At 35.5% G+C, this 23681-nt stretch overlaps 1 protein-coding gene across 2 annotated transcripts in view; it reads right to left on the bottom strand.

Moving 5' to 3' along the window:
• The window catches only part of ZMYM5 (zinc finger MYM-type containing 5), a 55780-nt gene that overhangs the window by 5190 nt on the left and 26909 nt on the right, over window positions 1–23681 (bottom strand). The window contains exons 5-7 of one of the 2 annotated variants that reach the window (XM_037800370.1): window positions 9278–9563; window positions 8563–8728; window positions 7387–7596 (exon numbers count right to left, since the gene is read on the bottom strand). In XM_037800370.1, coding sequence (XP_037656298.1) covers window positions 7387–7596; window positions 8563–8728; window positions 9278–9563 — 662 coding nt within the window. Of the gene's footprint in view, window positions 1–7386; window positions 7597–8562; window positions 8729–9277; window positions 9564–23681 lie in introns of those variants that run through there. The other variant, XM_037800371.1, reaches the window with a different exon arrangement.

Here is a 23681-nt window from a genome sequence, read left to right as displayed (position 1 = left end):
CATCAATAAAATGGAGGTACTAATTGCATCTAAATAGATGATCAAATGGGAAAATATACATAAAACTAGATACCTGGCACCATAAATTTACTGGAACACACACACACACTTATTTTTATTTGACAATTACTGAATATGATCTTATAGCAACGAAGTAATCATAAAAATAAAATTGCTTATGTCTTTCCCCATCCATGTCACTGAAGGACTCTCTCTAGAGACATTCATCTGAAATTCTAGGAAAACGAAGTTCAATATTTAGTGACAAAAACATTCTTACTGATGACCTGGATGAAAACTGTACCCAAAGAAAAGACAGGAGTAGGCACTTATCCAAAGCCTCTAAAATACAAAGGAAAAAAAAAAATCACCAAAAAGAAAGGTAACCATACAAGCACACTGTATTTGTAAGAACTCCTTCCAGTTACAGTGCCCATAAGTCCCTGTTTGCCTGGGACAATCCTAGTTTGTACTTCATGTCCAATTATTAATGGAATTTGTACAGTTGTTAATGGAGCCTTATTTCATTCTCAGAAGTGTCCCAGTTATATGATTAAGTCCTCCCATGTATAAGGTTAGTTTTTCTGGAGATTAGTACATTGAATCAGACATAGATCTTGCCCTCAGGGACCTTATATGGTTTATTAGAGGAGATAAGGCATGTGCATAATTGTATTCAGAGGCAATATTGCATACTAATTAAGGATTCAGATGTGAGCTATCAGCTAGATTTCTAGCTGTGTGACTTGGGGGTAAAATACTCTTTTAATTTCAGTATCTTTAATATACATTTATTATAAAGCCTTAACTACTTATAATACAAGCTTAGTTAAAACAAATAGCAGTTGCCTAGGACCACCACCCATTCACCCTTTCCCAGAAGTTAACCACTTTCAACTTATTTAGCAGCTTCTTTTGGTCCAAATTTCAAAGTAACTTGTTTGTACTGCTATTTACTAACTTATCTTCCCAGTTTTAGACACTGTCAATTGACTTCTCAGTAAGGAAAACAGAAATGTTGCCCTCCTACCTCAATACCACATATATTCATATGTCCATCAAGCAACCTACTTATCCTTCAGTTACAGAATTTCTTAACGTTGGCTCCATTGACATTTTGGGCCAGATTACTTCTCTGCTGTGGGGGGCTGCCCTACGCATTAAAGAATCTTTAGTAGCATCCCTGGTCTCTATTCACTAGATGCCAGTAGCATCCCCCCACTCCCCCAGTTGTGACCATCAAAAATGTCTCAAAAAGTCATATACATTAATAGCAACTATGATTCTTTTTTCTGCCAAACTTGTGATTTTCACTGGATTTGATAAGTAATCATCTAACCCCCACCTCCAAACTTGTCTGTCAATGACTACTAATAATTCAACCCTCAACTCTTAAACTACTAATCTAAATATCCCTTCAGTATAAACATTCACATCACGATGCTAACCATTTTGCCTACTAGACGACTCCTGACATGCTCTAACCCAAACTAGTTGATCTCTAGGGATCTCCATTTACCAACATACTGGGGATTCCTTTCACCTTTCTCCTATGGCAGATCTTCTATTTCTTGGTGCCTATGTATTCATATTTCTTGCTGGATTCCATATTTTTGTTAACATTCTACAGTAGCTTCCATAAAAAACATGCATGTAAAATAAGCAAATTTTTTTAAAGACCTTATATCCCTGTAAACTGTTATTCTAGCCTCATATTTGAAGATATTGCTAGGTGCAAGATTCTAGATTGAAACTATTCTTCAGAAGCCTGAAAGAAAAGTATCACTGTCGTCTGTCCAATGTTGGTATTGAGAAGTCTGAAGATATTCTAAATTCTGATTCTTTACATAATACATATTTATTTCCTCTGGAAGCCAAGACTATTCTGAAATTTCACAAACACCTGTCTTGATATAGTTTATTTTAACGCATTTTGTGGAGTGCTGAATGATCCCTTTCAATCTGGAATCCTGATTTTTCTCTTTTGCATTTTTTTTTCTAGAACTCTTATTATTCAGACTTCATGCCCCATGGACTGATATACTCTAATGTTCTTTTCCTTTTTTTTCCCATTTATTCTATATGTTATACTTAAATTTATTGTTATTTACTTTTCTGCTGTTGTTTTTGATTTCTAAGAATTTTTTAGTGGTCTGAACTTTTTCTGAGCATTGTGGTTCTATTTCATAGAAGCAGTAGATTCTTACCTCTCTGAAAATATTAATTAATTATAATTTCTCAGGAACTTTTCCTCCCCATACAGAAGCTCTCTTTCTTCCAAGTTGTTTTCTACCATTTGAATGCTTTGGTCTCTTTTAGAAGGAAAGGTAGAGACCAAAGCATTCCTCAGATATTTAGTAATCCTTGGAGTTCTACACATTTGAGAGTGAACAACTGAAAAAAAAGTGTTTGGAAATCCTTTATAAGACTATAGTGTCCTTGAAGGGTAAATTGTGCTTATTTTATTTATCACTGATTCCAGAGAGAAGTTTGAAAGAATTTTGCTTTTCTCAATTTTCATCTCTATTCTCTCTTTATTTCTTGAGATTGTCTCTCCCAATGTGCATGCATTATTCATATAGGAAAAAAAGGTCCTCTGGGAAAATGAATAGCTTGTTAAATTTTTAGAGTTAAAAACAATTCAGGATTTGATCATGTGTTCTGTTTTCTAAGTTTCTCTCCACCTACAGAAAAGCAGCAAGCAGTGGAATTCAAAAGTTATTCTACGAATTCTACCTGAATTAAATCTCTGCTGCATTTACTCTTAGCACCACAGTGAAAAGACCTTTTTCTTAAAATGGGTTTTGTTTTTTTTAAATGGGGTTCATGCTTCCTTCTTTGGGATTTACGTCTTCAAATGTGATCACTCCTAACAGAAAGCAATTTCATCAAAATTAAAAATCTGATCCATGGTGTAGCATCTTCCAATATATTTTTGGTTAAAATTTGCAGGTTTCTTGGATAAGCATAATACTGTGAAAGCCATTACAGTTCTTCTATCTACAAAATCAGCCACTAACTGCAAGATTTTCAGTTTTTTTCTTAAGGTGTTCATATATTACTAAGGCTTTATTGTGTGAAGGTCTGCCAATGATCACTTCCAAACAGTAACGTGCTGGGGAAAAAAACCCAAACATTTATAAAACTTTAGTGTACAGAAACATCATACCTGTATTTGCCAACTGTTTATAAGCTATTGTGCATTACCGTGAGATATGCATGACAGACCTTCTTCTTGAAGATCATAGTGGCAGGCAACATAGTTATTCAAAAATTTCTGGATTTATGGTTGCTGCCAATTCCGACTATACACAGTTCCTTTTCTGGTGTCCATTTAGGAGTAAAGAAATTTATAATCTATGTGCAAGCCTTACACTTTTCAGAGGATAAACATTGTATTGTTTATTTTTAAGGGCAAAAAGTACATTGCCCTTAACGTAGCAAAAACTCATAATCTAAGCAGACAGCTAAATCATCATTGGAAAAACATTAAGACTTAACACAGTTGTTTATTAGCAAATGTTTAAAAACGTTCACTAAGTACTTTATCACATACTACTTTCTTTGAAAATACAACCTCTGTAGTCTTTTTTAACTATATTTTTACTTGCTTATGGCACTCTTCTATAAGCTACCTCCCAAAACTTTGTTAATTAGGTGCGGAATATGTAAAGAAAACAACAGAGATAACATATATAAGATCATTTTGCAAAAATAAGTTAAATTCAACTATGGGTATCTACTGGTTCTTATGATCAATAAGCCCAGCACTTCAGGATTATTTTTTCCTAAAAGATAACCACTTACATCTTTACACAATGAAATGGGGGTAGCGGGGCATAAGAATATTCCTGCTGCTACATTTATTATCCATCTTGAATTAATTTTTGTGTATGGAATGTCATAGGGTCAAGGAGTATTCCCATACCAATAAAAAACTGTTCCAGCACCTTTTATTAAAGACCTTGCTTTTCCCATCAAACTGACTTGATACCTTGTTCTAAAATCAATTGACCATATACATGTGGTTCTATTACTGTCTATCCTATTCGATTGACATATCTGTCTATTGTTATATGCCAATACCACACTGTCTTAATTACTGTAGCTTTATAATAAGTCTTGAAATCAGGTAATTGGAAACGCCTTAACTCATACCTCATAACATATACAAAATTGATTAGAAATATATTACAGAACTAAACACAAGAACTAAAACTAAAACGCTTCTAGAAGAAAACAGAAGAAAGTATCTTCATAACCTTGGTAGGCAAAGATTTCTCAGACAGGACACCAAAAAATGGGCCAAAAACGTGAACAGACACTCCATAAAAGAAGATATGCAAGTGATGAAAAGGGAACATTAGATGTTGGGGAAATATAAATTAAAACTACAAGGAGATTAGGGTGGCCACTGCCTAGACATCCCTGAAGATTGATTAAGTGATTAAAATAGAGGAAGAGGTAGCAATAGAAAAGACGGAATTTAACAAAGGATTATGATTACTGAATCTCTATATAATTTTCTTTTTCTTGGTTGCTAGGGTATTAGAATAGCTAGAAGGAAAGAACTGAAATGGTGGAACCGTAACCCATAATATTCTTTGAAATTTGCTCTATAGCTACTTGTTAAATTATGCTTTGAAAGTTATCATCTTTTTGCATATGTTATATTTTACAATAAGAAAATAATAAACTGTGGGACTGTAAAACCTATATCATTTTTTGAAATTTGCTTTGTAATTACTTGTTAAGCACTCACAAAGCCATCACTTCTATGTAAATATGTTATATTCCACAATTTAAAAAAAATACCTTTACAATCATAATTTCATAATTAAAAGAAAAACTACAAGGAGATGATCATTTCATATCCTCTATAATGGCTTAAATCAACAAAATGGACAACACAAACTTTAGTGAGAATGTGGAACAACTGTAACTATCAAACTGTTAGGAGTGCAAAATGCTACACTTTAGAGTTTGGCAGTTTCTTACCAAGTTAAACATATATCTACCCTGTGACCTAGCAACTGTACTTTTATGTGTTTACTGGAGAGAAATGAAAAATAGGTGTATAGTACAAGAATGTTACAGCAGTCTTATTCCTTCCTAATAATAAGAAAATGCTAATAGCATAAATATCCATTTACTGATAAATGGCTAAACAAAGTGTGGTCTATTTATACAGTGGAGTACTACTCAACCAAAAAAAAAAGAATGAACATGAATCTCAAAAACACATGTGGAATGAAAGAAGCCAGACACAAGGGTATAAACTCTATGATTCCATTTATATGAAGTTCAACAATAGGCAAAATTAATCTATGGTAACAGAAATCAGGTGGTCAGAATGTGACTGCCTGCACACAGGGGTGGTGGTGGGGGGGTATGTTGTTGGGGACTCACAGGAAAAGGAAATGAAGGAACTATATGAGGTTGGAAATGTTTTATATCTTGTTTTGGCTGGTGGTTACATGGATTTCTACAATTGTAAAAACACAAACCTGTACACTTAAGATTGTGCATTTTATTGTACACCAATTATACTTCAACAAAAGTTCATAAAAAAAAAAAGAATTCTGCCTAAGAACCTTCTACTATAACCTCTCTTCTAGCCAATTTTCCAAAAATAAGCACCAACTCTAAAAAAGATATTCAAACCCAAGTTAATCTGTAATACAATTTCTAAAATTCTAAGTCTATCACCCCAAGAAAATTGAGAAGAAAAATTACTCTGCTGTAACTTTTACAAAAAGTAAACATTTAAAAACAAGCTTACTTGATATAGTTCAATACTCATTATGAGTATATATCTTAATACTCATTTGAGATGAGACTAGCTCAACGACAGAGTAACAAAAATGGGACTAAATGAGGTTTTAATATAAATTGGGTTAATGTATCTTAAGGTGAAGCTATTACACACTTTTAAAGCTCATTACAAAGAATTTCTGGAGAACTTCCAGGAAGATGGTGGATGCTCATCTTCACTAGTTATTAGGGAAATGCAAATCAAAAACACAATGAGGTATGATTTCACACCTACTAGAATGGCCAATATTAAACAAACAGAAAACTAAAGTGGTGGAGAGGATGTGGAGAAATAGGAACACTTATTCACTGCTGGTGGGAATGTAAAATGGTACACCTGCTGCGGAAGACAGTTTGGCAACTCCTCAGGAAGCGAAGTATACAATTGCTGCAGGACCAAGCAATTTTGCTACTAGGTATATACTCAAAAGAACTGAAAGCAGGGACACAAACAGACATTTGCACCCTGATGTTCACTGCAGCACTATTCACAACTGCCAAAAGATGGAAACAATCCAAGTGTCCATAAACTGATGAATGGATAAACAATATGTGGTATATACATATAATGGAATATTATTCAGCTGTAAGAAGAAACGAAGTCCTGATGCATGCCACAACATAGATGAACCCTGAGGAGTTACGTAATGTGAAATAAGACAGACACAAAAAGACAAATACTGTATTATCTCACTAATTTGAACTAAATATAATGAGCAAACTCATGGAGTTAATATCTAGAATATATGTTACCAGAAGATTCAATGAGGGTAGAAAATGGGGAGCTGACGCTTTATTTGTGCAGACTTTTTAATATGGTTGATTGAATGGAAATGGATTGAGGTGATGGTAGCACATTATTGTGAGTGCAATAATAGCACTGAATTGTGTGTGTGTGATTGTGGTTGAAAGGGAAAGTTTAGGCTGTGTATGTCACTAAAATGAAAGGATGAAACATGGGACTGCATAACACAGTGAACCCTGTTGTAGGTGACAAAGGTAGTTAATAGTACAAATAAAAGAATATTCTCCCATGAACTGAACAACTATGTATCACTATAACCAAGGTATTAATAATAGGGTGGTATATGGGAAAAAATACACCTAATGAATACTATGGACAATAGTTAACTGTAATATTTTAATATTCTTCCACAACTGTAATAAAGGTAGTATACCAATGCTAAGTGTCAATAACAGGAATGTATAAGGAAGGGGTGGGGGGTTATCTCTTTGGAGCAATGAAAATGTTCTAAAATTGATTGTGGTGATGAAAGCACAACTCTGTGATTATACTGAGAGCCACTGACTGTACATACTGGTTGGACTGCATGGTGTGTGAATAAAACCACTTTAAGAAAAAACAAATTCTATGAAACAATGTGAGTTCATTGTACTGTACTGTACATAGCTTACATTTCATAAAATTGTTTTTTGTTTTACTCAGTTAATAAAAAGATCTTAAAAGGGGAAAACAATTCATACTTCAAAAAGCAATAAAGCAAATGGCTACTTTGTGGCAATCATAAATATACACCTATACGATAAATTAAAAAAAAAAAAAAGAATTACCTGTTTATATTTGCTAACACAATCTTGGCAGCAAAATCTTTTCTGCTGACCTTCAATCTGGACACTGTTTCCAGAATTTTTACTAGGCATATATTCTCCACACTGTTCACAGCAATTCATTATTAGACCATTGGCCAATCTGTACTTATTAAAGCAATGGTTACTGCATAGTTTATGAGTTATATTATTAACGCTGACTTCATGGCGTATCTAAAAGAAAAATCAGAACCTGTTAAATAGGTAACAAGATAAGTAAGTAGTTTCTTCAGCAGAAACAAAGAACCCCTAAGAATTACTCATTGGAAAGGAGATTAAAAAGCACAATTTTGTTATTCTTTCATTTTTTTTCTTGGATTTTTTTGTAAAATAATTCTTTGATTTTACATAAGAGGAAAAATTATATTTGTAGAACAAAAATAATAAAATCAGTAATAACTTTCCTAGAGACATCTAAGAATGATGAAAATGAACTGGTTTAGATGATTTTGACATTACCTCTTAAAAGAAATCAACTGGGAATTCTTAAACAAGATAAATAGAGTATTAAAAATAAAATCACTGCCCTAGAAAATTTGTGGGAGGGCTAAGGGCAATCTATCACATCCATATTCAGAATAGTATCTATGTATAGATAAGGTGTTCCTCATTTTGCTTGGTTCCATGGTAAATGAGATAAAAACATGTCCTAAATTTGATTTGCATGGTTCTGTGGCAACAAAGACCAAATTCCATTAGCATGGACCACGTCAAGTAAGGACTGCCTGTATGCATATTTCTTCTTCTTTCAGCAACTAGCAAGATTGCAATACCACTTAAGTAATTTGAAGTTACTGACATATATTCACCCCATTTGTTCACATTCTAGGATTCATTGCTTCCTTCATGTAGTGACCTTACATTTTCATTTAGCATTTCTAGTAAGAACAAAATTCACCATAAAACTCTTGCCTTGTTTATGAATACACCCAATACCATAGAAACCAATGTGTACTTTCTATACTCTTCCATACTATGGAAATGGTATATTGGTTTATAAGATCATTTTAACACATCCTTATTCTTTCCTTAAACTTCATGGTGGAGTCATCCTAAATAGATTCAGAACATGTGCATTATTTATTATGCATGCCAGCTAACCTAAATAATAACTTATATAAGGTAAAAAAAAATCCAGACCTCTGTTAGCTTGCTACAGATTATACATCTTGATTTATTCAAAAGTCCTTTCCTAGGATTCTGACTGTCTTCATAGGGAGCTAAATCAGATGTACTACAAAATTCCAGGAAGGATTTGCTTGAATCCACTTGAGCAACAGCAGCAGGCTTCTTTGTAGGAGCATCTCTGAAACAGAAGGGATATAAACACAATTTAGGATCATTCCATTTTAATAAAAGTCAAATATATGAATAACTGAAATGTTTCATTTTCTCATGATTTAATCCTAGGAATCAAGTATAATTTTTGGATCTAGTAAAATCTACTTTTTGGCTTGAGTTCCTAAATATGGAAACAGAAGACTGAGAGGTAAAAATATTGTGTTTTGTAGCTCAAGAACCTTGCCACGCCCTAGTCTCAGAATTTTAGAAGCGTTCAGATATGCTGATAGCAGCTTGGTAGAACTAAGGTAGAAGTGGGCAAGAGGACACAAAAGCAGTGACAGGGAAAGGGTCAATTTACATCCATACCTATTCCATTTTCTCACCAAGAATTAAATACAGTATAAATGAGTCCACAGCTCTGACATACTCTGGGATAACTCAAGCTCAATAAACTTACAGACACACCCACAATTTTACCCATGAATCTATCCAACTCTCCGAATACATTCAGAACATTATTTATACTGCTAATATTTACCCACATGGAGCCATATTGACAGGTAAATCTTACTTTTTACACTTTACACTGCGTTTCTTTGGAGTACGCTTATGAGAGAAGGAAGAAAGGCAGGTGGTAGAACAAAAGAGGTGAACTGATCCTTTTCGTTGATAAGCTGTCTGTCCCTTCTGCAAAGGCTTTTTGCAGTTTACACAAGTGATTTTTACTGTTTTAGTAGGTTGCTGTTGGGTAGAAGGCTGGAAAATGTGTTTAGGAAGTAAGGCCACTGGTGATAAAGAATCCACCTCTTGTCGTTTCTGATTACGGGGAAATGATGCTGACTGGGAAATCCAAGAATCTTAAAAATAAAACACACGAGAAAGTCATAGAACAAATCAAAATTCACATCAGAAAAATGCATTAAATTTTTGTCTTGCACAAGCTTAAGAAGCTAGTGAGGCAGCAGTATAAGCCAGGTGGTCAAGGCCAGGCAGCCTTGTAGCATAATCCCAAAGGAACCAGCCACTTCGTATTCCAAGTGAATGATATTCCAGTGTTCCAACAATGAAAACAGTGGTTCCTAGAATTAATTATACAATGCAGTAGGCATCAGCCCTTAAAAGTCAGGTTCAAATTCTACCTCCTGAGCATACTAGATTGTGCAAGTACATTAAGCTCTTTGGCTTGGTTTTCTCATCTATAAATTGGGGGAAATTACCTAATTTAACAGGATATTATGAGGAACAAATGAGATAATCCATATAGTAAAACATTATGCCTGGCACACAGAACATGCTAAAAAAAATTAGCCATTTGTTCCTCCCTAAGAGGAAAGTATTAATTAATTTATAGCATAAAGTCAGAAACATGCAAATACACACGTAACTATAGTCAAAGCTCAGCTATCAAGAACCCCGAGGAACATGGTATTCTGGTAGTTTATATATGATACCCATGTTCATAACAGCGTTTATCCCCAACACTTTATTATGAAAGTTTCCAAGCATCCAGAAATTGAAAGAATATTCCCCCAACACGTCAGCACACATATAATTTAAATATAACATTTTAATGCAAATTTTTCTAAAATTATTTTTCAGCCTTTTAAAGTATTATTTGATAGGCATTAATACAGGTGGTGATTTACTCAGGAAAAGCTCAGCTTTGCTAACATATTACATAGGGCACTCTCTATCACATATTAGTTGTTAGTGTCAAAATAGTTCATTATTACATATAGACAGTGCTTTTGCAACTTTAATTTACATAGATCACTTGGGAATCTCGTTTAATAGAGATTCTAAATCAGCAGGTCTGAGGAGGGGACTGAGAAAGTGCATTTCCACCCAACTCTCAGGTGATGCTAAAGCTTTGAGAAATGGAGTCCTAAAAGTACAGAATTATTTTATTATTTCTCTCTTCAAAGAGAATAGTTTTTCTTATTAACAAGAGGCCTCTGTCCCCCTTCAACTGTCACTGCCTTACAGGCCTCTAACAATACCACTAACACTACGAACCTATTCCCATTTCCAAATTCCCAGCTACTGCTTCTAAACTTCTTTGCTGTATTTTCAGTTTCTTTTACCTTATAGGCAAAAACAAAACAAGGAACAAAAGGAATCCCTTCACTCCACAGGATTACATGGTGGTGAACCTGGAGCATACCCCAATAAAGTTTGTTATCACAAAATAGAGAGGAAGTTTCTTTACTGCCAAATTCTCCTGGTTCTAAACCATTCCATTAGCCTAATGGTTTCTAATAGCTGAAGACCAATATACTAATTTGATTCTTAATATTTTTTTCACTTTCAGTTTGGCACACACAGAGATAAGACAAATGTTTCCTATACCAACATGGTAACTATTAAATTTCTCCTAATTTCAATCTTATTTCATCAAACCATTATTTTATTTATGGTATTAGTGTATCCAAGTTAAACTAAGAGAATAAATTTTAATTGAATTCTTCCATGCCTGATCTCCAGAATAAATTTTAGGACCAAAAGGCACCTAATAGATTATTTTGCCCAAATCTCTCATTATATGTAAGGGAAGGTAAGACCTGGATGCCGGGTGTAAAGACCTAGAACTTAGGTGATTTGCCTAAAAGTCCCTTAAGTGCTAGAGTCACTATTTTAACTTTCAGGTGTTCTTCATTTCTTTATGCATCTGCAATCTTCAGTCTGAAATCTTATGCCAGCAATAATTGTCTGCTGGTAAAATAAAGAACAACCCTTAGAAATGGTCTGCTAGTAAAAAGTTCACTCAGTGTCTCAGCATTTTATTTATAAATTGAAAAATGATACACAGATATAAAGTTTATAAATCTTAAGTGCAAAGACAAATGAAATTTTTACAATGAATGTACTTGCATGACCACTACCCACATAAACATATGGAATCTTTCTAATATCCCAGAAATCTTCCTTACGGGCTCTTCCCCATAAATAACTCACTTCTATCCTACAAGCCACCTTGACTCTGACTTCAATCACCAAAGATTAGTTTTTTCTTATTTTCAACTTCACACCAAATCATACAGTATGTACTCTTTTGTCTCATTTCTTTAACTCAGTATCTTGTCTGTAAGGTTCACTCATTTTGCATATAGCAAGAGTTCATTCTTTATCACTGTTGAATATTCCATTGTGTGGCTAATACTATTTATCCATTCTGCTGATGGACACTGGATTGTTCCCAAATTTTTACTGCCATGAATAAACCTGTAATGACTTTTGTACATATCTTTTAATGGTTTAAGTATTTATCCTGCTTGGGATTTGTAAACATTCTTGAATTTGTAGGTTAATGTTTTTTTCCCCCATTTTAGAAAAGTCTCAATTATATTTCTTATGTCCCGTTTTCTCTCTTGCTCCTCTTCCTGGGACAATTACCTGTCCCTTTCACCAAACTTCATAGGTCTCATCATTTTTTTCTGTGTTTCCATCCTTTTGGCAGTCTATGATTCAGCCTGAGTAAGTTTCTGACATATCTTCCAGTTTATTCATACTCTCTTCAGCTGTACCCAATCTATAGTTAAATTGCAGTTTCTTGGAGAAAACCACAGGAAGCAAGAAGCTGAAACAGAATGTGATGAGAAGGAAGCGACCAGGAGATGCTGTCATGTACCTTGCCATGCAACAGAGGAACCAAAGATCCTCAGCAGCCAGCCTCAGAACACCAGTCTTCTGGGAGAAAGTATCTCCTTAATGATGCCTTGATTTGGACATTTTCCTGGCCTCAAAACTGTGAGTGAATTAATTTCAATTGTTTAACCCAACCTGTTTCATCGTATTTGCTTAAGCAGCCTAGGAAACTAAAACAGATTATAAAACCACAAAACAAACAAACAAACAAACAAAAACAAACAGGAAGTGATGGCCCAGGCACAGGGAAAGATTAAAGCCTTTGAAACTATCAATGAGGAGGATCAGACCTAGGTATTCTAGCCAAAGACTTAAAAATCTGTTCTTAAATATGCTCAAAGAGCTAAAAGAAAACATGGACAAATATTAAAGAAAATTAGGAAAACAACAGAGGAAACAGAGAATAATCAGTACAGAGGTGGAAACTATGATAAGGAACCAATCAGAGTTGAAGACCACCGCAGCAGAAATTCACAATTCCTTAGAGAGGCTCAACAGCAGACTGGAGCTGACAGAAGAAAGAATTAGTGAACTAGAAGACGACTATTGAAATCATCAAATCTGAGGAGCAGAAAGAATGAAGAAAAGGAAAAGAAAAGGAACCTGTGGGATACCATCAAATCAATATATGTATTATGGAAACCCCAGAGAGGAGAAAGAGAGAATGGATAAGAGAGAATATTCAAAGAGATAATGGCTGAAGACTTCCCAAATTTTAACAAAAGACATAAATATACTTATCCAAGATGCTCAACAAACTCCAAACAAGATGAACCCAAATTACCGGGGCTGTGCCATGTTATAATCGTACTGTTGAATGCCAAAGATAGAGCATTCTGAAAGCTGCAAGAGAGAAGCATCATGTCACATACAAAGAGCCTTAAAAAGATTAAGTGCTGATTTCCCAAAGGAAACCAAGGAGGCAAGAAGGCATTGGGAAGATATATTCAAAGTGCTGAATGCAAAAAGAAAATTCCAATCAAGAATTCTATAGCCAGCAAAACTCTTTCAAAATAAGGTAGGAATTAAGACATTCCTAGATAAATGAAAGCCATGGGAATTCATCACCACTAGACTAGTGCTATAAGAAATGCTAAAGAGAGTCCTGCAGGTTGAAAGAAAATGATAATCAACTAGACAATCGACTGAAGCCACATGAAAAAACGTAAATAATAAAATGACATGGGTAAATATAAATACCAGTAGGATCACATTTTTGATTTGCAAATCTACATTCTATTTCCTACAGAATCCAAAATCAAATTGCATAACATATAATGATAAGTCAATGGTATTGGACTCATAATGATTAACTATGTAATTTGTGACAGAACTACATAAAGATGGGGGACATGGGGATATAGAAACATAATTTATATATACTATTTAATTTTTTAAGTTGGTAACAAAGCAAAGGAGATTTTTACAGATTTAGGTCATTAAATTTAAGCCCCAAGGAAACCACAAAGAAAATATCAGAGAATACGCAAACTCAGAGAGACTGAAATTAGAGTATAGGTTACCAGGGGTGGGGGAAAGGGACAATAGGAGTTAATGCAAAATGAGTACAGGAGGATCTAAGATGGCAGCATAGAGAGGAGTGGAAGCTAAGTAGTCCCCCTGGAACAACTAAAAAAAACCAGAAACAACTAGTAAATAATACAGAATAACTGCGGGGGGACAAATGTGACTGTCCACTCATCATAAACCAACCTAAATTGGGAGGAATGCCCAAGATCACAGCATAGAATCTGTAAGTAAAAACTGCGGATCCAAGCCAGGAGACCCCTCCCCCCCACAGCCCAAGCTGCAAAGCCTTGTGGTGCCAGAGAGAAGCTCTCTCCCAGCAAGTGAATATAGCTCAGCTGAGCTCCAACTGGGGTTTTAATTAGTAAGTGTGAACTGCTCACTAGGAGCTATGAATCCCCAACAAGCAGACAGAGGCTTTGGGTGACGACTGACCTTGAAGAGCCAGAAGGCTGCTGTGGACTAGCCCTGAAGGGGACTTTCTGTTCCTTTTTCGGCTCAGTGGGAAAAGCCTCAGCCACTCTCAGTTTTCAGTGCTCTGACACAGACAAGGGTGGAGACAGCATAGGCAGAGAGAGACCACTGAAATGCTAATGACCTCCCCCTAGGGGGTTTATCTTCTCTAAGAGGAAAGGGGTGGGGCCCAGCTCTATTACCAACCTTCCACTCAGAACCAGACCCCAGAGCCTAGGGAAAAACAGCCACGGGCCACACCTCCTTACACCAGTCTAGAATTACAGGCTGACAGGCACCACCTGCTGGGCAGAAAAGCACAGTGACCTGAGGCATCACAGGGTGTACCAATTTTCTAAGACACACCATCAGGGAAACTGTATAATGAATATTTCTTCCTTCTGGGACCTGAGCCCATTCTGTTCTGGGAAAACCTGATTGGGGTAACCAAGGAAACCATGCCTAAACAACAGAAAACAACAACCTACACTAAGGCAAATGAAGTTATGGCCCAGTCAAAGGAACAAACTTACATTTCAGGAATTGCAGATACAGGAATTGAAACAACTAATAATAAGTCAATTCAAAAAGTTTAGGGAAGACATGGTGAAAGAGAAGAATAGTATAATGAAAACACTGGACGTATACACGGTAGAAACTGAAAGTTCGAAAAAGCAACTGGCAGAATCTATGGAAATGAAAGGCACAACACAAGAGATGAAAGACATGATGGAAACATACAACAGCAGACCTCAAGAGGCAGAAGAGAACACTCAGGAACTGGAGAACAAGGCACCTGAAAGCCTACACACAAAAGAACAGAGAAAAGAACAGAAGAATACGAGCAACATCTCCAGGAACTTAAGGACAAAACAAAAAGCAAGAATTTACGTGTCATTGGTGTCCCAGAAAGAGAAGAGAAGGGAAAAGGGGCAGAAGCAACAATAGAGGAAATAATCAATGAAAATTTCCCATCTCTTATGAAAGATATAAAATTACAGATCCAAGAAGCACAGTGTACCCCAAACAGAATAGATCTGAATAGGCCTACACCAAGACATTTAATAATCAGATTATCAAACATGAAAGACAAAGAGAGAATCCTGAAAGCAGCAAGAGAAAAGCGATCTATCACATACAAAGGAAGCTGGATAAGACTATGTGCAGATTTCTCAATAGAAACCATGGAGGCAAGAAGGAAGTGGGGTGATATATTTAAGATCTTGAAAGAGAAAAACCACCAACCAAGAATCCTACATACAGCAAAACTATCCTTCAGATATGAGGGAGCGCTTAAAATATTCTCTGACAAACGGACAAAGACAGAGTTTGTGAACAAGATACCTGCTCTAAAAGAAACAATAAAGGAAGCACTGCAGACAGAAAAAGACAGGAGTGAGAGGTTTGAAAAATAATTTGGGGAGACAGTAGCACAGCAATGTAAGTACACTGAACAAAGATGACTGTGAATATGGTTGAAAGAGGAAGGCTGGGACCATGTGGGACACCAGAACCAAAAGACGAACAATAAAGAATGGGACTGTGTAACTCAGAGAAACCTAGGGTGCTCAACGATTGCAATAAAAGGTACAAATATGTTTTTACATGAGGTAGAACAAATGAATGTCAACATCGCAAAGTGTTAAAAATAGGGTGGGTTTGGGGGGAAAAACAATCAATGCAAACTAGAGGCTATAATTAACAGAAACATTGTATTATGCTTCCTTTAATGTAACAAAGGCATTATACCAAAGCTAAATGCATATGGGGGGGGGGTGGGGAACAGGGGAAGGGTATGGAACTCCAGGCATTGGTGATGTTGTCTGACTCTGTATTCTCCTTTAGGTTAATGCTATCTTTCCTTTTGTTGCTTTCGAGCTATCAAGTTTTGTTTTTGTTTGTTTGTTTTTCTCTCTCTTTTCTTTTTCTTTTGCCTCTCTGCCTTCTTTGACTCTTCCTCCATCTTTGTGGAAGAAATGGAGATGTCCTTATATGTGACTATAGGGGGAACTAATGATTGTTTACTTAGGACGGAATGTATGGTGTGTGAACAAAACCATCCTAAAAGAAATGGGTTGATGAAGAAACCTTGAGGGCACTATATTGAGTGAAATAAGACAGACACATAAAGGCAAATATTGCAGGGTTTCACTGATATGAACTAATTATAATATGTAAACTCACAGACATAAAATATAAGTTACGAGGATATAGAATGAGGCTAAAGAAAGGGGAACGGTTGCTTATTATGAGCAGAATGTTCAAGTAGGGTGAACTTAAACGTTTGGAAATGGACGGGGTGATGGTAGCATGTTGTGAGAGTAACTAACAGTGCTGAATGGTGCGTGTATGTGGTGGAAAGGGGAAGCTCAGAGTCACGTATGTCACCAGAAGGACAGCTGAAGTTTAAAGATGGGAATGTATAAAACAGTGAATCTTGTGGTGGACAATGTCCGTGATTAACTATACAAACACTAGAAATCTCTCTCACGAACCAGAACAAATGTATGTCTCTATAACTAGAAGTTAATAATAGAGAGGTATATAGGGAAAAAAACATACATCTATTGCAAACTATATACTACAGTTAGTAGTATTTTAACATTCTTTCATCAATAGTTTACAAATGTACTATACCAAAACTATGAATCAGTAATGGAGGGGGGCATGGTTAGTGGTATTGGAGGACCTGAGTTCCCTTTTTTTTGTCTTTATTTCTTTTCTGGAATAGTGAAAATGTTCTAAAAATTGAAAAAAAAAATTAATTGTGTTGATGGATGCACAGCTGTATGCTGGTGCCGTGGGCAAGTGACTATACACTTTTAATCTTTGGATAGTTGTATGGTATCTGAACAATCTCAATAAAAATATGTATTAAAAAAATGAGTATAAGGTTTCTGCGTGGGGTGAAGAGAAAGTTTTAGTAATCATGAATGTGATTCATCCCACTGAATTAATCCTATGCTTAGGAGGGGATGGGATGGTAAAATTTATGTTGATATATTCCACAATTAAAAAGTAAAAGAGAAACTAGAGATAATGACAGTTAAATGCAATGTATGATACTGGATGGGATCTAAGAATGGAGAAGAAAAGGCTCAAAAGGATATTATTGGGACATAAGAAAAAATTATAACACAGAATATAAGCCTTATATCAACATTTTATTTCTTGATTTTGATAACTGGACTTAAGGGATTACAAAAGTGAGTATCTTTGTTCATAGGAAATGTTCATGAAAGTGTATGTGTTCAAGGAGTAAGAAGTGCACAACCTGTTCTCAAATGTTAAAGAGAGATGGATATGTAGATAATAGAATGATACTGCAAAGGTGGTAATATGTTAAAGATTTGTGGATCTGGGCATCTGGGGTGGGATGGGGGTATGGTGTTCTCAGTATGGGCTTTGTATTATTTTGCAACTGTCCTATAAGTTGAAATTATCTCAAAATAAAAAGTATGTGACTCAGTTTCAAAAAAAAAAAAAAACCTGCAGCTTCTTAAAATCTGTGTCTGATAACCCTTATCTTCTGGATCCCTTATGGGATGGTTTATATTGTCTGCTTTTTTCCTCTTGATTTTCTGTCACTGTCCTTGACTCATGTGGTTAGGTTCTATTGAACAGAGTCTTGGTTAGGTTCTATTGAATTATTTTTACATGGAAAACTGCCACAAAGCATGAAGCTCTGGATGATCTCATCTTAGTCCAAAGTTGTTTTTTAATTAGCACTTCTTTATGGGCCCCTGTGATTCTGCTGAAAGTTGTGCTTAGCTTCTCATCCTTTCTTGGCAGCTTTTCTTCTGAAAACAAAAAGATGTTTGTTGGACAAAAGCAGCCCCAGTACTAGAATCATTTTTTGGGAGCTCCTTTTCTCAGATCTTGGGACTATAATTTTATTCACTGTATTTATAGCTCTTTAATGTCTTCTCAACAGATATTTAATATAATTTGTCCTAATTTTCCCCCTAATTATCCTCAGAAGAACAAGCGGGAATCACCTAGTTTGCTCTCAGAAGAACTCTTTAGAACCAATATCATGACCAGAAATTTTATAATGCAATAAAAATACAACATAGATACAAGGGCAATTTCTAACGTTAGGCAATTTCTGTGATGAAGATTCTACTATTTATGTAAAGATATGTGATTTGCAGGGTACTTTCACTGAAAATGGTCTACTCTATAGGTTAGCAAAAGGGTTAAATGCCTACGTTTTGTTTCCTTCAGGCAGGGCCACAATTTTATATGATGAAATCTGAATCTATAAGCACTAGATATAAATACAACCCAAATCCAGAAATCACTGTGTTGTTCTACCTTTTTTTTTTTCTGTACTGGAAAATCTCCAATTCATAGAAGCGGGAAGAACAAAGGAAGACATTCTGGGGGAGACTTGACTCCAAAGAATAATAATAGCAATAAAACAACTGCTACCACTTTATCCTCAAAGTTTCATGTTAAAATGCTTGCAGCAAGCAAAAGCAAAAACTTAAGGTTAATATTAGAGATAAACATCTTTTACTACGCTACATTCAAGTTACAAAACTTGTGAAAAATAGCAAAAACAGTAACAACAACAAAGGATGGCCCTCATTCAACATGGTGGTTGGTGGTTAGAGACTCTTCATGGCTCCATCCCCCAACAGAGGCTTTGAAAAAACTAGCAAGAACTGTCCATATCATATTTCTCAAAGCTCTATTAACAGATAAAGGACTATAGCAACAATGCGAGCACCCATCAAAAACAAAAACAAAAACAAAAAAACACTACTGAAAAGCAGTAGGATGTCATGGTGCCCTGGCTGACCCCTCCCCAACGACCCCTCAGGAGAAAAGCCAGGCTTCATTCCCAGTGCAGATCCCTGGTCCCAGTTTAAGAGGGAGCAGAGTAACCCTACTGCACATACTGGGAGCATGTACATCAGGCCTAATCTGTCTGGTGGTGGCCTGAGGGACTGATTGTCTCAGAACTTGCCGAGTGTAGAATACTGGCTGTTTGGAACACAGGATTGCTGGTTACAAGGCATATAGTAACAGGAGTAGTAATACTTCTAACCCTGAGGAGAGTTTACAATATGGAGAAAGAATTCGTCTGCTGGGAAGAAAATAACACATCTTCTTGATGGATAATTTTGCATTAACCATAAAAGCACTGAAATATGTTGATATTATGATCTGGTACTCCTACCTCTAGAAATTTTTCTTAGGAAAATAAGGCAAGTATGCCAAACTTATATGCAGAGATATTCATGAGAAACCTATTTACAACTGCAAAGAGTAGAAACAACCACAAATAACCAACTATTAAATGAATTATAAACACAAAAAGACAATTATACCCCAAAGAACTAAAAACAGGGACTCAGATGCTGCCAATGTTCATGGCAGCATCATTCACAATAGACAAAGCGTGAAAACAACCTAAGTGTCCACCAACATCTTTATACAAAAAGATGAATATTGTATAATCTAACTTCCATAAAATACCTAAATAAATAAATTCATAGACAGATAGTAGACTCCAGGTGACCAAGTGGATAGGGGGTGAGGGTAATGGGGAGTTTCTATTTGAGGTGATAAAAAAGTTCAGGTAATGGATGTTGGTGATAGTAGCACAACAGTGTAAAAGTAATTAATGCCATTGAACTGTATACTTAAAAATGGTTAAGATGGCAAAATTTATGTTATGTATGTGTTACTACAATTAAAAAAAAAAAAAAAGCAGCAGCAGCCAGGGGAAGCTGATGCCTGTCTCCTTGTCCTTCAGGTCAGCCTCTGCTCTGAAAAGCTGAAATAATTAATTATATCCTCAAGAAAACTTAGACCAGTGTTTCCAAATATAAATTATTCATATATCACCTTCCTGATATATGCCATGCTCACACAGCACCTTCATATTATGCTCTACCACAAATATTTTCTTTAAATTGACTCTACTTGTATCTAAATACATTGATTTAAAAAGAATTTCAAGAGAAAAATCAGAATCATTTACTTTAATTGAAAATAGATATAATAAAATTAATAGTCATTTTACAAAAAGGACCATTACATTTTACGTGAGCTAGCAATAGACTTTGCTAGGAAATGCTGAACACTGCCCCTTGAGGTTGAGAACAACACAAGGCTTTATATTTATACTCTTGCTACTTCTGTTCAACGTTGTATTGGAAAACGAAATAAAAGGATCTGTGAGGCCAAAGCTATTTTCATAATACTAAGATTTATTTGCCTCTTTCAATGTGTTGGCATTTTTATCAATAGTACCAGAGCAATGACAGGTAAAACTTAGCACCATAGCATGAATCAAGGCAGTGGAACCAAAATGTACTAGTAAGTAGTTTTCTTCACCACCATGCACTTGCAGAAAAGGGGGAAAAAAAAAAGGTATTTTCACTTATGGATGTACTTGATGAAACAGAAAAAAATGATTAATTTCATTAAATTTGACCTTCGACTACATGTCTGAATATTCTGTAGAATATAATGGAAAGTATGCATAAAGCTCTTGTGTTTCATACCAAAATATGATGGCTGTCTAAGGGAAAGTACAAAAGCATCTGCTTAATTGTTGCACTGCAAGTGGAACTAGCCATTTTTCAAGCAATACTGCTTTTACTTAAAAGAATGACTGATAAACTATGTTTACTGGCAGACATTTTCTTGAAAGTAAACCAAGTGAGCCTCTCACTTCAAGAAAAACTGACTGTATTTGAGATTTCAAGTGAAAATTAGAATTTTGGAAAACCTGTATCTGTCATTATGAACTTGACAGCTTCCTAAAGCATCAACATCTAAAAGAGCTGTATAATTCAGTGAACCAATATTTTCCAAATAACCAATACATGATGTTACCAAATCATATGTGGACAAAAGAGCTATTCAAAGATTAATGGATTTGAGTAAAATGTTCATTATATGGTTTTAGATTCCACATTGTAAGAACCTTTACAAAACTACCATTTGTTGAGTTTTGGTGCTATGTAAAAAGAAGACTGTCCTTAATTATCTAAAAGAGCTATTAAAATAGTCCTCCCTTCTCCAATCACGTATCTTTATGAGGCGATTTTCTTCCTTTACTTCCAACAAACAACATACTGCAACACATTCAATACAGAAGTAGATGTAAGAAGATAGATATACCTACTATCTTCTATTAAGTCTAATGTCAAGCAATTTGCAAAAACGTAAAAGAATGTCTCTTTTCAGTAACATTTTTTGAAAAGTTATTTTTCATTAAACAAAATTATGTCATCATAATGTTTTTTAATTGTTAATTGAACTAATAAACATGTTTAAACTTTCTTAGATTTAATTTATAATACGGAAGTTAATAAGAGATATAAACAAAAGAACTTTGAAGTTCTCAATCACTTTAAGAGTGAAACTGAGACCAAAAAGTTTGCGAAACACTGCCCTACGGGAAAAATAAACAATGTACAAAAGATGTTCAATGTAGCAACAGAAAAAAAACGGGAAATCATGTAAATGCTCAAAAAATTAGGGGAATGGGAAAGGAAAAACAACAGCATTGCATTAAAGCAGTTAACAGTGATTAGGTTCTTAAATCGTAATTAATTTCAGCCTTTCTCCAAAATTCTAATTTTTTCAAACAGCTAAAAGCACTAAAATGATCAAAAATCAATACCTATCCTCCCCCTCCAAATCCTCACACTAAGTTATGAAAAAAAGAATCACTGAAGTTTTTAAATACAGGTCTTTTATTTAGAGGAAAGTGTCCAAATTCTTAAAAATGAAAGCAAATAATAAAATGGTGACTTAAAAACTAAAATCAGTACAATTATAAAAAATGTTCTTTCCTCAATTGTAACAAATGCACTCACTAATGTAAGGTGTTAATAATAGGGTGGACATGGGAACTCTGTATTTTATGTATGATTTTTCTGTAAACCTGCCACTTATTTAATAAAAAATAATTCAAAAAAACTAAATTTTTTAAGTTTTAACTTTTTTGTAAAGTTTTCACATAACTAGGAGACGACTTACGTAATTACAACTTAAATAAAATTTGATTACCATATAAAATTATTTTCTTCCTTCAATTCACTATCCATCTTCTAGTTCTACAATTTTTATATTAAAATAAAGATATTAGTAAACAAGAAGTCTGGTGGTGGTAGTAGTATGGGTGTTGTCAATAAAATACTTTAGATGTAAAATCACATTGCATAAAACAGGTTAAATTTCTGAACATTCAGAGACCAAGGAGATGGCACAATTTTATTACGTAAAATATTCTATCTTAGTATGAAAGTCAAGAGAAGTAAAATATTTTACAGAAAGGATGTAAATAGATTAAAAAAAAAAAAAATAGGCAGAAACTTCTGGGGAAGCTGGTGGAATAGGGAGCTCCAGGATTCACTCCTCCTCCAAAGCAACTAGTGGACAAGTAGGAACTGTCTGAAACAACTGTTTGGCTCCGGAGGCCAGGGGAGCATTGTACAGCATCCAGGGAAGAGTGGGAGAAAGAAGCTGAGAAACTGCAGTAAAGAACTGTAGCTTGCTCTGTGGTGACTGCCAGTTCCCATACCCCACTCTTGAGGCGTGTCTCCTTGGGGTCCGGTCCCTGGCTGGCTGCTGCAGATGGAGAGGAACATGGAGTCCTCTTCCCCAAGAACAGGGTGGTGCATGGCCAAGCACTCATCATGGTTTTGATCAGCAAATTCGTATCACGGGGTCCCAGCTCTGAACTGCTGCTCCAGGCCGCCCAGGACAAGGATGGTTACAGTGATTGTTGTGGCACTGACTACAGGGTCATGGGCGATAAGAGGTTTAATGAAACAGTGCCTCCTTAGGTCTGCGGGGAAGAGTTTGCTGAAGAGCATCAACTGCTGGGCAAGCCAGGAAAGCACAGCTCAGGGAGTCATCAAAAAGGCTTTTGGTGTCTTTCCTAACCCCCTCCCCAGGGCTCTTTGGAGCTGCTCTGTGCCCCCTTCATGGGTCCCTGGCCCTGTTTTGGCTGGGAAATACTGACTTGGGAAAGTCCTCTCAGGGGAGATCCTCCCAGAATTTGCCCTCTAGGCAAAAACAAGTACAGGCAACAAAAGGAGTGAGAAAAAAAAGAAAACAAAAACAAACAAAAAACAACTACAGAGACAAAACAAAAAGAAACAAAACAGATCAAGATTCCTAGAGAAGGGACAGAGGAAAGGAAGCTTTCTCTTTGGGGTGAAACAACTGCACAAACAATGCAATCTTAAAAATTGTATCACCTATCTAGGGCAAGAATCAGATGAAGAAGAGCTGAAAAAATCTGATTTAATTGAACAGGGTCTCAGAGATTTGAATGACAGCATGAAACACACAAATAGATGTCTCACGTGTGTCCC

This window comes from Choloepus didactylus, chromosome 12 (assembly GCF_015220235.1).
Source record: "Choloepus didactylus isolate mChoDid1 chromosome 12, mChoDid1.pri, whole genome shotgun sequence".
NCBI classification, from domain to species: domain Eukaryota; kingdom Metazoa; phylum Chordata; class Mammalia; order Pilosa; family Megalonychidae; genus Choloepus; species Choloepus didactylus.
The sequence above is the reverse complement of the archived record's forward strand: the minus strand, read 5'-3'. Positions and strand labels throughout refer to the sequence as shown.